This window comes from Oryctolagus cuniculus, chromosome 18 (assembly GCF_051225735.1).
Source record: "Oryctolagus cuniculus isolate XC-2025 breed Fujian yellow rabbit chromosome 18, ASM5122573v1, whole genome shotgun sequence".
NCBI classification, from domain to species: Eukaryota; Metazoa; Chordata; class Mammalia; order Lagomorpha; family Leporidae; genus Oryctolagus; species Oryctolagus cuniculus.
Window position 1 is genome coordinate 13,447,909 of NC_142884.1, and position 12,068 is coordinate 13,459,976.

The 12,068-nt window shown below is 64.6% G+C and overlaps 1 protein-coding gene across 4 annotated transcripts; it reads left to right on the forward strand.

Moving 5' to 3' along the window:
- The first annotated feature begins 929 nt into the window (after positions 1 to 929).
- On the forward strand, positions 930 to 11,736 carry KCNN4 (potassium calcium-activated channel subfamily N member 4). Of its 4 annotated transcripts, none has more exons than XM_051839097.3 (9): positions 930 to 1,408; positions 4,092 to 4,187; positions 5,013 to 5,425; positions 7,759 to 7,894; positions 9,192 to 9,302; positions 9,383 to 9,501; positions 9,742 to 9,811; positions 10,777 to 10,944; positions 11,277 to 11,736. In XM_051839097.3, the coding sequence occupies exons 1-8, from the start codon at positions 1,250 to 1,252 to the stop codon at positions 10,939 to 10,941; spliced, it is 1,269 nt and encodes a 422-aa protein (XP_051695057.1). In that variant the 5' UTR covers positions 930 to 1,249; the 3' UTR covers positions 10,942 to 10,944; positions 11,277 to 11,736. The 4 variants fall into 4 exon arrangements, 2 of the variants coding, with proteins under 2 accessions (XP_051695057.1, XP_069918238.1); XR_016224944.1 differs by having other exon boundaries at positions 1,103 to 1,408; positions 7,763 to 7,894; positions 9,383 to 9,554; XM_070062137.2 differs by lacking the exon at positions 930 to 1,408 and adding an exon at positions 2,898 to 3,035.
- Positions 11,737 to 12,068: the final 332 nt, after the last annotated feature.

Below are 12,068 nucleotides of genomic sequence, written 5' to 3' on the forward strand. Positions count from 1 at the left end.
GTGTGTCCCCATGGCGAGCCTCCACCATTCCCCGCCTGCCGGGATCCCAGCCTGATGCCCCCACTCGCGTGTGTCGTGTTGGTGTTGTCCCCTAGGCGTGTGACACAGAGGTGGGCTCAGGTCTCCTGTGTCAGTGGGCATGTGTTGGGGAACATTGAGTCACCACGCATCTCTGAGGATGTGCACCGTGGCAGATAGCGCAGGGTGGGCTGGGTGGGGGTCTCAGGTGAGGATCGGGCAGGGCTTGTGGGTCAGACGTGATGGCTCATATAACATCAAGCCAGGGGTCCCTGTCTGTCTAAGCTCGTCCCCTGTCCCTTGGGACATCATCCTGCATGGTCTAAAGGTACCCGAACTCTGGCTTTGGGTGGGTGCTGCCCGGGTGTCTCTGTGTCATCTGCACACGGCCACTTACTGACCCGGGGAGCTGACTGTGGGTGTCTGGGTGAATGGGGGTGTGTTGTGGCTCGTGTTTGAGTGACGTGTGTCCTTGTGTTCTTGCATGTGCTGGGAGAGTGGGGGCTGCCGCGGGTGCACGTGTTGTGTGACTGGAGGCTCTGGGTGTCGATCCACAGGCGTGTCACGTGTGCTGTGTGTGAGGGGTGGGTGATCTGTCTCCATGCACAGTGTCTGCCTGTGTAGCCCTGGGCACAGGGGCTGTGTGGCCACAGGCATGCCTCAGCCGACGTGGGGTGTCTGGTTCTTAGTGTTAGAGAAAGTTGTGCGGCTGTGACCTTTGTGGGCACCGTTTGGGTAGCTGGTGTGCTGTCTGGGTGTGAGTCACCCTGGGCAAGTGGTGTTGTGTGCCCCAGAGTGTCGGTTCCGGCTCCGGCTGTGCGGTGTCGGGGCAGGGTGGGGGTGGCGTCCGGGTGTGGTGGGCGTAGGGCGCCAATCATAGGCACCAACGGCTGCAGGTGACAGAGCCCATTGTGTCACTGTGTGTCTCTGCCCACGTGGATGGACGCCTCTTCCCTGCTCTGCCCCAAGACACACCCCAGCCCCTCCTTAGTGTGGGAAGGGGGGGGCTGGGGAGCCTCCCCTTACCCAGGGGCCTCCCCGCCCTCCCCGCCCTGCCCAGCCGTTACCACTCCCCAGAGGGCACAGAGCTGTGCTGAGCCTCCGAGCACAGCCCCAGAGCCGGCGGAGCCCAGGGGCTGGCGACCTGCATGCCACAGTGGCTGCCCTTTGCGTGCTGCGGGGTAGGGGACCCTGGGCAGGAAGCTGGCTGAGCCCCAAGACCCTGGGGGCCATGGGTGGGGAGCTGGTGCCTGGCCTGGGGGCCCTGCGGCGGCGAAAGCGCCTGCTGGAACAGGAGAAGTGGCTGGCGGGCTGGGCGCTGGCGCTGGCGGGAATTGGCATCGGACTCATGGTGCTACACGCCGAGATGCTGTGGTTTGGGGGCTGCCCGGTGAGTGGAGCCTGCGGGCTGGGGCGTGGGAGGCAGAGGGGAGGGCCTGCGGCGGGGGGAATCTCGGGGAGGAGGGGCTGGGGGTCCAGGCTCTGAGGGCGGGGGCGCTGGGGGTCCCGTCTGCAGGAGGAAGGGCCGGGGGAGCCCAGCGTCTCTGTCCGTGGTGGCCAGAGGGCCAGGGGCCCCGCAGCCAGGGCAAGGTTGATCCAGTAGCCCCAGGTTTGGCGCAGGAGGGTGGAGAGAAAGCCCGAGTTATTCCAGTGGGCGGGGACCCCTGGGTCCTTATCTAAGCTCCAGCATTTACCCAGTGCCTCAGCTGCACAGGGCCAGGCCCAAAACAAAGTGGCTGGGATGTGGGGGTGGGAAGCGGAAGACCCCCGCCCCGCTCTGACCCCCCTCCCACTGCCGTCACTCAGAAGCTCAGCCCCCCCAATCCACCTGCTCTTTAGCCTGGGAGAGGATGCAGAGGTAGCTTCATGGTCTCCCTGACTCCTGGGGGGACGCAGCGGGAGGGGCTGGGGGCCTGCACCCCGGGGGTCCGCAGGATGAGGGGTCAGAAGGTCTCTGGGGGACAAGGGGCTCACTTTGAGGATAGCGGGGAGTTGGAGGAGGGCCGGGTGGGGCCAGGACAGGTCTCGGCAGCTGCAGGCACATTCCAGCCCGGCTCCGGCCTGCACGGGGGCAGGTGGAGGGTAAGGGTCAGTTAGCGGCTGGGGGGCGGGGGTGGGGGGTGCGGAATTGCTCAACAGGAAAGGAGAGGGCTGGAGACCTGTCTGGGGCAAGGGCTGCAGAACTGGGCTCATGGCAGGAGGGGCACACAGACTGGGAGACCGGGTCCTGCGGAACTACAGCTGGGACTTGGCCTTGGGGGTGGAGAAGTGGGCAGCTCCGAAGTGACCAGGAGCCACATGGAGGGTCAGGGCAGGCCAGCTTCCTCTGGTTGAAGCGAGGGCAGCAGCGCTGAGGGGGTGGGGCCGCAGGATCCCGAGCCAACAGGAAGCGTGGCCGGGCCCTACCCGCCGCTCCCACACTTCAGCACCCCGCCCAGCAGGGGCTGGAGGGGGGATGCCTTTGGCCCTGGGAGATGGGAGAAGGGGGTCCCTCCTCCCCTCCCCTCCCCACACCCACCTCTCCTTTCCTCCTTCTCTCCAACACCTACCCGGCCACCATCAGGGGGACCCTGGAGAAGCTGCGGCTCTGAGCCCTGTAACCTGGGGGTGACCATCGAAATGCAGGACCCTAAGGGTCCTCTTTGGCCCCCTTTGGATGACTGCCTTGGTAACAGCCATGTCCCCGCCCACTTCCAGCTCAGTTCAAGGACCCCCACTTTGCAAGAACCCAGACACCTGCTCCCGAGGGAGGGGCTGGGGGAGAGGCAGGTGCAAAACCAGAGGAACACGACAGAGATGTGGGTGGGGGCTGGGGTGGAGAGGGAGGGAGAGAGAGAGGTACAGCAAGACCGAGAACAGAGAGAGCACAATGCAGTCGGGCACCGTGGGCTACAGAGAGCTAGTGAGAAGCCAGCAGTGAGAGACACGCAGAGAGGCAGGACAGTCCGACAGGAACAAAGACCCCGAAAGCACAAACGGGGACAGGAGCAGCTCTCCCCAGGGACAGGGGGGTGCAGGTGCAGACGGGCCCAGGGTTTGGGGGTGGAGGGCCTGGAGAGCAGAGCAGTGGAGGAGGGGGCACGTGTCCAGTGGGGTGGGGGCAGGGCCGACCCAGGAAAGAGACGGAGAACCAGGGAGCCACGAAGAAGGGCAGGGGACAAGAGGGCCATTGTTCAGGGGAGGGGATGGGAGGCCCCTCAGGGCAGGAAACTGGCCCTCTTCCCCTGCTGGGAGGCGGGGCCTGCAGGCAGAGCAGACGGCCCTTAGGAGGAACAGGTGCACAGCTGGAGGTGGGAGCCCCAGCAGCCCCCCCGTCCTCACAGCACCCCCAGAGCAGGGACCAACCCCTTGGAGGCAATCCGGAAACCCCAGTCCCCTCTAAATGCTTCCCTCCAGAATTCTAGATTCTTCCAAAGCCTCACTACACAAAGAGAAGGCAAAAAAACAACTCTGGTTTCTGGAGGCCGGGTGCTTCCGGCCGGATCTGCCCTGGGCTCAGAGCCAGGAGAGTGAGCAGAGGTGGGGGAGGAGATGCAGGGGGCAGGCCGGGACGGGGTCTCCTCAGGGCTGGGCCGAGGGTCTCAGGACTCAGCCCCCTGCCTGGAAGCAGGGAAACCTCTGGTTCAGTCCTTGGCTCTTTTGGAATTCCAGGGCAGAACCAGCTGGCTGGAAGGGAAGTGGGGGAGGCACTCGCTAAAGGCCAGATGTATTTTTCTAGACACACACACGCGCGCGCACACACACAACTGGGAAATCATTTGATGGGCAAAGGAGGCAGGTGACTAAGGAGGCATGGGAGTTTCAAGGTCTCCCATCAATGGGAGTTTCAAGGTCTCCCTTCAGAGGTACAGTCCAGGGGGAAAGAGCTGAGGGTGGACACCGGTACCCAGGCGACAGGGTTGTCCTGCTGGGAAAGAGGAGCGCACTCTTCCTGGGGACCCCGGATGGCTCGGAGACTCCCCCAGAATGAGACACTGGGGGAGCGCTGGTCTGGGGGGCTAGGAGATGGGGAGTTGGGGAGGGGCGGTGTAGGGCAGCAGAGGAGCCTGACTGGTCTTCTCCCCTCCCCACAGTGGGCCCTCTACCTCTTCCTGGTGAAGTGCATGATCAGCGGGTCCACCTTCCTGCTCCTGTGCCTCATCGTGGCCTTCCACGCCAAAGAGGTCCAGGTAGGGCAGCCCCCACCCTGAACCTGGCTCCCCAACCTCACCAAGCCCCGCCTTCCTCCTCCTCCTCCTGATCCCAGGAAGGAAGCTCCCCTCGCTGACACAGACCCCCACCCAGGCACAGGCAGAGGCTCGTGGGGGCGCCCCAGCCCTCCCTGCCCCTGCAGATCTCTGTATCCTCCCGCCCGGTCCCAGGACCCATCCTGGGACCCCCTCACCCCGATCCTGTTGCCCCTTTCCCCTCCCCTCCTTACCCCCCTTTGCTTCTAAAATGGGGCGACACCCAGTGTAGTCCCACGCGTAAGTGGCACTGGGGACAAAGCACACGTAGCTGTTACAATGCTAACACCTGCAGAGATGTGGCTGGGCTCCCAGCCCCGTGTGCCCGGCCAGGGACCAAGGCTTCAGTCTCTCTATAAAATGGGCCAATTGTGAGACTATCAGTGTCACCATGCTGTCACAATACGTCAAGGGGATAGAGCAGTGCCTGGCCCTTCCAAAGTGCCCCGTAAGTGCGAGCTTTGTCGCCGTGAGTGTCCCCGGAACACAGGGAGAGAGAGGGTTGTGCGTGTAACCCCCAGGGAGTTCGGCGCGCATGTAGGACAATGCCCTGCATACAGCAGGCGCTCAATATCAGTGTGCATGGGCAGGGAGTTCTAGAAAGGAGCTTGAAACTGGGCAGGCAAGGAGAGTGAAGAGCTGTCCCCCTGCGTCCCGCCGCGCTATCTCCCTCGCTCAGGGGCTGGGCGGGCGCCCGCCTTATCTCGGGGCGCACACGGGTGGCCGGCCCCGCGCCCGACTCCCGCCCCCTGGGCCCTCTCCCCGCAGCTGTTCATGACGGACAACGCGCTCCGCGACTGGCGCGTGGCGCTCACCGGGCGGCAGGCGGCGCAGATCCTGCTGGAGCTGGCGGTGTGCGGGCTGCACCCGGCCCCGGTGCGGGGCCCGCCGTGCGCGCAGGGCTCCGGGACGCCGGCCTGGCCGGGCTTCCTGGACCAGGGCGAGGCGCTGCTGTCGCTGGCGATGCTGCTGCGCCTGTACCTGGTGCCCCGCGCCGTGCTCCTGCGCAGCGGCGTGCTGCTCAACGCGTCCTACCGCAGCATCGGCGCTCTCAACCAGGTCCGCTTCCGCCACTGGTTCGTGGCCAAACTCTACATGAACACGCACCCGGGCCGCCTGCTGCTGGGCCTCACGCTTGGCCTCTGGCTCACCACCGCCTGGGTTCTGTCCGTGGCTGAGAGGTGAGCGGGCCGGCGGGGTACCTGGTGCACGCGGAGCGGTGGCGCGGGTCCCGGGCCCCTGGGGCCACGCGGTGCACAAAGCGCTCACCCTTGCCCTCTTCCTGGCTGGGAGCGCGCCCAGCCACTCCTCCACCGCAACCTTCAGCCGGCCTTTGCCTTGGGCTCCGGACTGGTGCCTCGGCTTCCCGGGTGCCTGTCCCGCCTCCAAGGGTTGTACCTGCGTGGAGGACAGGGGCGCCTTTTCCGAAGTGGCAGGGGCCGGAGATGCTTGCCGCGGTGGCCCTGGGAAGCGCCGACCTGCAGCAGCTCTGGCAGAGTTCCTGCCGGGAACTGGGAGGTCTCAGTGAGACAGGGCTCAGGGCAGGGAACTGTTGGGAATGCAGATTCTCAGGCCCCATCCTGACCTACTGCACCCAAAGCTCATGGCGGGGTGGGGTGGGGGGAGGGTTGTGACGTCCACAGAGTTTGGGAACCTCTGTTCAACTAACTCATCAGGTGTAGGTTCTTGAGAGGAGGTGGAAATGGAGAAACTTTGGCCCAGCCTCAGTTTTCTCATCTGTACAATGGCTGTCAGATTCCTCCATTTAAAAAAAAAATAATAATAAATCAAGGGGTTGGCCTGTGGCACAGAGGGTTAAGCCGTGGCTGCAATACCGGCATCTCATTCGGGCACCAGTCTGTGTCCCGGCTGCTCCACTTCCAATCCAGCTCCCTGCTAATGCGCCGGGGAAAGCAGTGGAAGATGGCCCAAGTGCTTGGGGGGGGGGGGGGGTGGTTCCTGCACCACGTGGGAGACCCGGCTGGAGCTCCTGGTTCCTGGCTGTTGTGGACATCTGGGGAGTGAGCCAGCACATGGAAGAGTTCCCCCTCTCTTTCTCTGTTTTCTTTCACTAAATAATCTTTAAAAATAAATAAAGAGAGAGGCAGAGAGCGAGCGAGCACCCACATCGGCTGCTTCACCTCCCGGACGCCCACGACAGCCCAGGCCAGGTTAGGCTAAAGCTGGGAGTGGAGAATTCACTCCGCCAGAGCCGTTACCACCGCCTGCCAGGGTCCACGTGAGCAGGAAGCAGAGCCGGGACTTGAACTCAGGCACCCTAACTGCTAGGCCAGGCGCCCACGGCGGACTCTGCAGGTGTAGTCTCCCTGACCGTTCTCCCCTTCCCAGATCTTAACCTTCCCCTCCCGGGATCTTAGGCTGCGGTCAGGAAGTCAGGATCAGAGGGATGACTCCCCCACCTCGTGGTTCCCGGCTGCAAAATGGGAGAACGGCGAGGGCACCCCAGGGCAGACTTTTGGAGGTTTGAGCGCACCTGCGCATGGGGGGGCAGGGCTTGTCTTGCAATGGCGATGCCATCCCCACCCGCCAGGAACTAATTCCGTGGGGCTTCAGGAATGGGTCTCCCTTCAGGGTTGGACACCAGGGGCCTGTGACCAAAACCAGACAAGAAAATCTCTCCTTCAGCCCCTCCCCTGGCTGGGTGTCCCGTTCGGTGATGCGAGTCCGTGAAGCCCTTATGTTTTAAGAGATATTTTTTTATTTATTTGAAAGGCACATTTAAAATGAGAGAGAGAGAGAGAGAGAGAATCTCCCATCTGCTGGTTCCCTCCCCAAATGGCCACCATTGCTGGGGCTGGGCTAGGCCTGAAGCTGGGAGCCAGGAGCTTCCTCTGAGTCTCCCACGTGAGTGCAGGGGCCCCAGCACTTGGGCCATCTTCCGCTGCTTTCCCAGGCCATTAGCACGGAGCTGGGTCAGAGGCGGAGCAGCCGGGACTCGAACCGGCACTCACATGGGATGCTGGCATCGCAGGAGCCACAGCACTGACCCCACCTTGGCGGTCCCGATGGGGCCACTTCCAGACAGCACCAGCTTCGTGGGCGTTAGCGGAGGGCACCTGTTCCCCTGGGTGCGCGCCGCCGTGCACCGGGGCCTGACAAAGGAGCCCCAGCCTGGGCTGTGGCCCCCTCGACCCTCTGCGAGCAGCAGCCCTGGTGGCCTGGCTGAATCCACACCTCCTGAGAATGAGCCAGGCCCAGGACGGTGTCTTGCAGCCCAGAGCGGCTAAGCACGCCGGCCAGGTCACACAGCCAGCCAAGCTCCCTGGCCCAGGACGGTGTCTTGCAGCCCAGAGCGGCTAAGCACGCCGGCCAGGTCACACAGCCAGCCAAGCTCCCTGGCCCAGGACGGTGTCTTGCAGCCCAGAGCGGCTAAGCACGCTGGCCAGGTCACACAGCCAGCCAAGCTCCCTGGCTTCTCGGGACCGTGGGCGTGGAGCAGGAGGGGAGCAAGCTCCCAGGGTGGGCTCCGGGCACTAACCCCCGCTCCCCGTAGGCAGGCTGTGAACGCCACGGGGCACCTCTCAGACACGCTGTGGCTCATCCCCATCACGTTCCTGACCATCGGCTACGGGGACGTGGTGCCGGGCACCGTGTGGGGCAAGATCGTGTGTCTGTGCACCGGAGTCATGGTGAGTGTAGCCCTGCAGCCGCCGGAGACTCGCAGGGACCCCCAGCCTCACCCCTTGCAGGACCCTGCGCTCAGCCCCTCTTCCTTTCAGCCCTAGGAGTCCTGCCCCTACGCCCTTCCTCTCTCAAACCCAGGACGCGGGCTATTGGCTACTCGGCCCTGCTTTCTTCCAGAACCCCAGGAATCTAGACCCAGCCCACGGTGGGGGGTGCAGTGATTGTAAATGGTCAGGGGGCTTCCAGCCGCCCCCACCCCAGCCCCTCTCACCTCGAGGATGAGGCGGGGGCTCCTCCGCCCAGACCCAAGCTCCATGCTGGATCCAGACCTCACCACCCGCCCTCCACGGCCCAGGCACCCAGTTCCTCCCACCCAAGCCCCACCCCCAGGCCCAGCACCCAGTGCCTTGGCCTTCACCTCCTCGCTAGGACCCAAGCCATCAGCTGGCACCCCTGATGCTGTCCCCGGAAGGACAGGTTGAACCCCTCAGCTCTGCACCCGCAGGTGATGCATAGGGTGGCAGGGAGATGTGGCCCCGCCCCGACAGGCGTGGAAGAGGGGCCGGGAAAACTTCCAAAGGGTCACGGACCCTCGGGGCTGCCCGGGAGCTGCAGAGCCAGAGCCCCCAGCCCAGTCCTGGCCAGCGGGTCCCATGGCCCCCGGGGGCGATGGCGGCTCACTTTCACCTCGCACACACTCTGTGCCGTGCTCTGCTCCTAATGCTTTCCGGCTGTTAACTTACGGGATCCACAGGGTAGCAGTGTGCCCATTTCACAGATGAGAAGCTGAGACGCTGACAGATTCTCATCAGCTTGCTCAGGGCTGGGCTCGGGGCAGTGTTGGGCTGTGTCCATCGCCCTGAGTGATGGGCAGGTGAATCACAGGGAGACACCCTCAGGGGCTTCATCCTGCCTGGAGGAGCCCTGGGAGGAGGAAGGGCACTGGGACAGGTGCGGTGATGGCAGCCAGGCTAGGTCCAGGATGGTGGGAGGCTGGAGCGAGGGGGGCAGCTCAGAACAAGGGTGGGTCTTGTGGGGTCAAGGGTCAGGGGGAGGGCAGAGCCAGAGCCAGGGTGTGGAGAGTGAGGGGTCCCCGCAGGGGCTGAGATCTGTCCCCCACCCAGAACCAGCAGCCCCCTCCCCCCGTCTTACCCATCAGACCCTAACTAGAGGCCGCCCCGTAGGCTTGGGATCTGATGTCTGCGACTTGATCCCGACTGAGCCCTGGGAGCCTGGGCCTCCTCCCCTGGGGCCGTCCGGCGGGGTCGGGGCTGGCACCGAGAGCCCGCTGTGCCCCCACAGGGCGTGTGCTGCACAGCGCTGCTGGTGGCCGTGGTGGCCCGGAAGCTGGAGTTCAACAAGGCCGAGAAGCACGTGCACAACTTCATGATGGACATCCAGTATGCCAAGGAGGTGAGGCCGGCAGCCGGCGGGGGGCGGGAGCAGGAGCCGGCGGGGGCGGGGCTCTGCTGACGCTGCGCCCGCCCTCCCAGATGAAGGAGTCGGCGGCCCGCGTGCTGCAGGAGGCCTGGATGTACTACAAGCACACGCGCAGGAAGGAGTCGGGGGCCACCCGCCGGCACCAGCGCAGGCTGCTGGCCGCCATCCACACGTGAGAGCCGCCCGTGCGTCCCCGTCCCCCCGCCGACCCCCGCGTGGCGCTCGGTATGCCTCGCCTCCCGATGCCCAGATATCGGCCTGCGGTGTTCTGTGCATGGTCTAGGGGCACCTGGGGGTCTCCTAGGGAACTGCCCTCCTCGCGTCTGCGGTGGTCTCTCCCTGCCCTGACCCCCCCCCGCCCCCCACCCCCGTTGGGGGCTTACAGGGGAAAGCAAGCGACTTCCCCCCACAGGTTCCGCCAGGTGCGGCTAAAACACCGGAAGCTCAGGGAACAGGTGAACTCCATGGTGGACATCTCCAAGGTACCGGGCCCTTGGCCAGAGGTGGGGGAGCAGGGCGGAGCTGGGGTCGCTGGAAATCTGGCCCTGAAACAGGGAGCCAGGCTGGGGCCTGGCACGCGGAGGTACGCGGCAGGTGCCTACGGCTGAAGGCAGGAAGAAGGAGGGAAAGAATGAGGCAATCCAGAGCCTTTTCACGCTTACGCAAGGCACAGGTCCCCTTTAAATTAAAAGAAGAGATTGTACAAAGAAGCCCAGTGTTTGGCTTCGAATTATCTTTATTGTCTGGTTACTTACGTGTGGACGGATATAAAACTCTTTCCAACTGTGACTCTTATACAATAAAACCAAAGCAAATTTACAAACCAAGTTCAAACAGAGAGGGCAAAGCAATAAAACTCAAATCTGTGACCCGGCGCGGAGCAGGGGACACCGTTGCGGTCACTCGGCCTCGGCTGCTGCCGCGCCCCCTGCCTCCGGCTCGGACCAGCTGATGCCCCCGGGTTACGGTCAGCGCCATCAGCCACCGCTCCCGGCTGGCCCGGCGACAGTGCCGTTCCTTCATCCGGCGGCCTTTGCTTTTTCTCATTAGCCCGCGACAGTTCAAACAGTGGCCCGTGGTGCCCGTGCCATGGTAAATACGGTCACGGACGCAGGCCCTGGAGCTGCACGGCGGGTCACCTTGGCTCTGTGGAGGTGGTGGCCCAGAGCTGCCCAAGCGGGAAGGTCACCTAGCCGCTGGGGAGAGCCGTCAGAGTGGCTCTGCATCTAGTGAGCACCTGCTGCATGCAGGCCCATCGCTGAGCTGCTCTGTGCCTCAGTTTCCTTAGCCGTCAGGTGGGAACAGGACTGCCACCCCCTGGCTGGTAGGATTTTAAACCATCCGGGGAAAGCGCCGGGCCCGGTGGCTGGGACGTGGCAGGTGGTCGGCAGACGCGGACGGCTGTGACGGGGGACGACCCCGGGCTGAGCCCGCCTCTGCCGCGCAGATGCACATGATCCTGAGTGACCTGCAGCTGGGCCTCAGCAGCTCACACCAGGCTCTGGAGAAGAGGATCGACGCGCTGGCCGGGAAGCTGGACGCCCTCGCGGAGCTGCTCGGCGCCGCCCTGGGGCCACAGCAGCGGCCAGCACCCAGCCAGGAGGCCACGTAGCGGGTGAGGGGCTGGGATGGGCCAGGGGACAGCGCGGGGGAAGGGTGTGTGCGCCCGGCGCCCTGGAGACGAGGCTCTGTCTGTCTGGGAGAAAGGCCCGGGTGGGCCGGGCGGTCCAGGCCAGGCTGGCAGGGCCGGAAGTTCCTTCTCCCCTCACCGACCCTCACTGCCCTCTCCCTCTCTGGGCTTGTTCTCTTTCTGTCCATCCTATGCCTCTGTCCAAATGTTTGTCTGCACCTTGGCCTCCTGGTGCCCCCCCCACCTACCCTTGGCTTCTGTCCTCCTCTCCCTCCGCGGCCCCGCCTGCCCGTCCATCCGCCTCTCTGTCTCCCCAGGACCCACGGAGGAAGATCCAGGCTACTTTCCCTAGGACCGGGGTCAGGACGTCCTCCCGCCACTCCTGCCCCGGCACAGAGAGAAAAGCGCGAGACCCCGAGGGCCCCGCCCCAGGGTGGGCTGACTGGGTGATGGCTGCCCCAGTGGACCTGGCTGAAGGGGGCACGCCTGGGCCCACCCGAGGTCCCAGGTGGGAACGTGGCCACCACCACCCAGCTTCCCACTGGACAGGACCTCGGCTTCGGTTAGAAGTGGAGCTGCCGGGCAGCTTCAGCCTCGGCTGGGTGGCGGAACCGCAGGAGCTGGGTCTGAGGCCCGGGCGGGGCCGGACGCGGCGCCCCCTGGTGGGACAGCAAGGCGGACACGTTTTCCAAAGCTGCAGGGAGGACCTGGTGGGGAGGAGGGAGAGCAGCTCACCAGTGTCTGCTCTTGGTCTGCAATAAACCCTAAACAAAGCCAGAGGAAGTGACTGCTTCTTTCCACACCTCCAAAGCGCCGAGGCAGCCAGTGGAAGACCCCTGCCCTGTCCGGGACTCAGCGCCCACCGCCCTGCTCCCTGCAACGCGCTCCCGGCTCTGGCTGGGCCGTCCTCAACAACCGCCCGCCTGGGTCTGGGGCCAAGAGCGAGGGCCTGGCCATCACAGAGCTCGCGGTCCGAGGCTGGCTCTGCCGTCTCCCTGCTGTGTGACCCTGCGCAAGTGGCTCTCCCTCTCTGAGCGTTCTACCTCTCCACGAACCGCGGTGAAGACGAAGACCAGTAGCAGCAGGGAGGGCCAGGGGCTGAGGAAGAA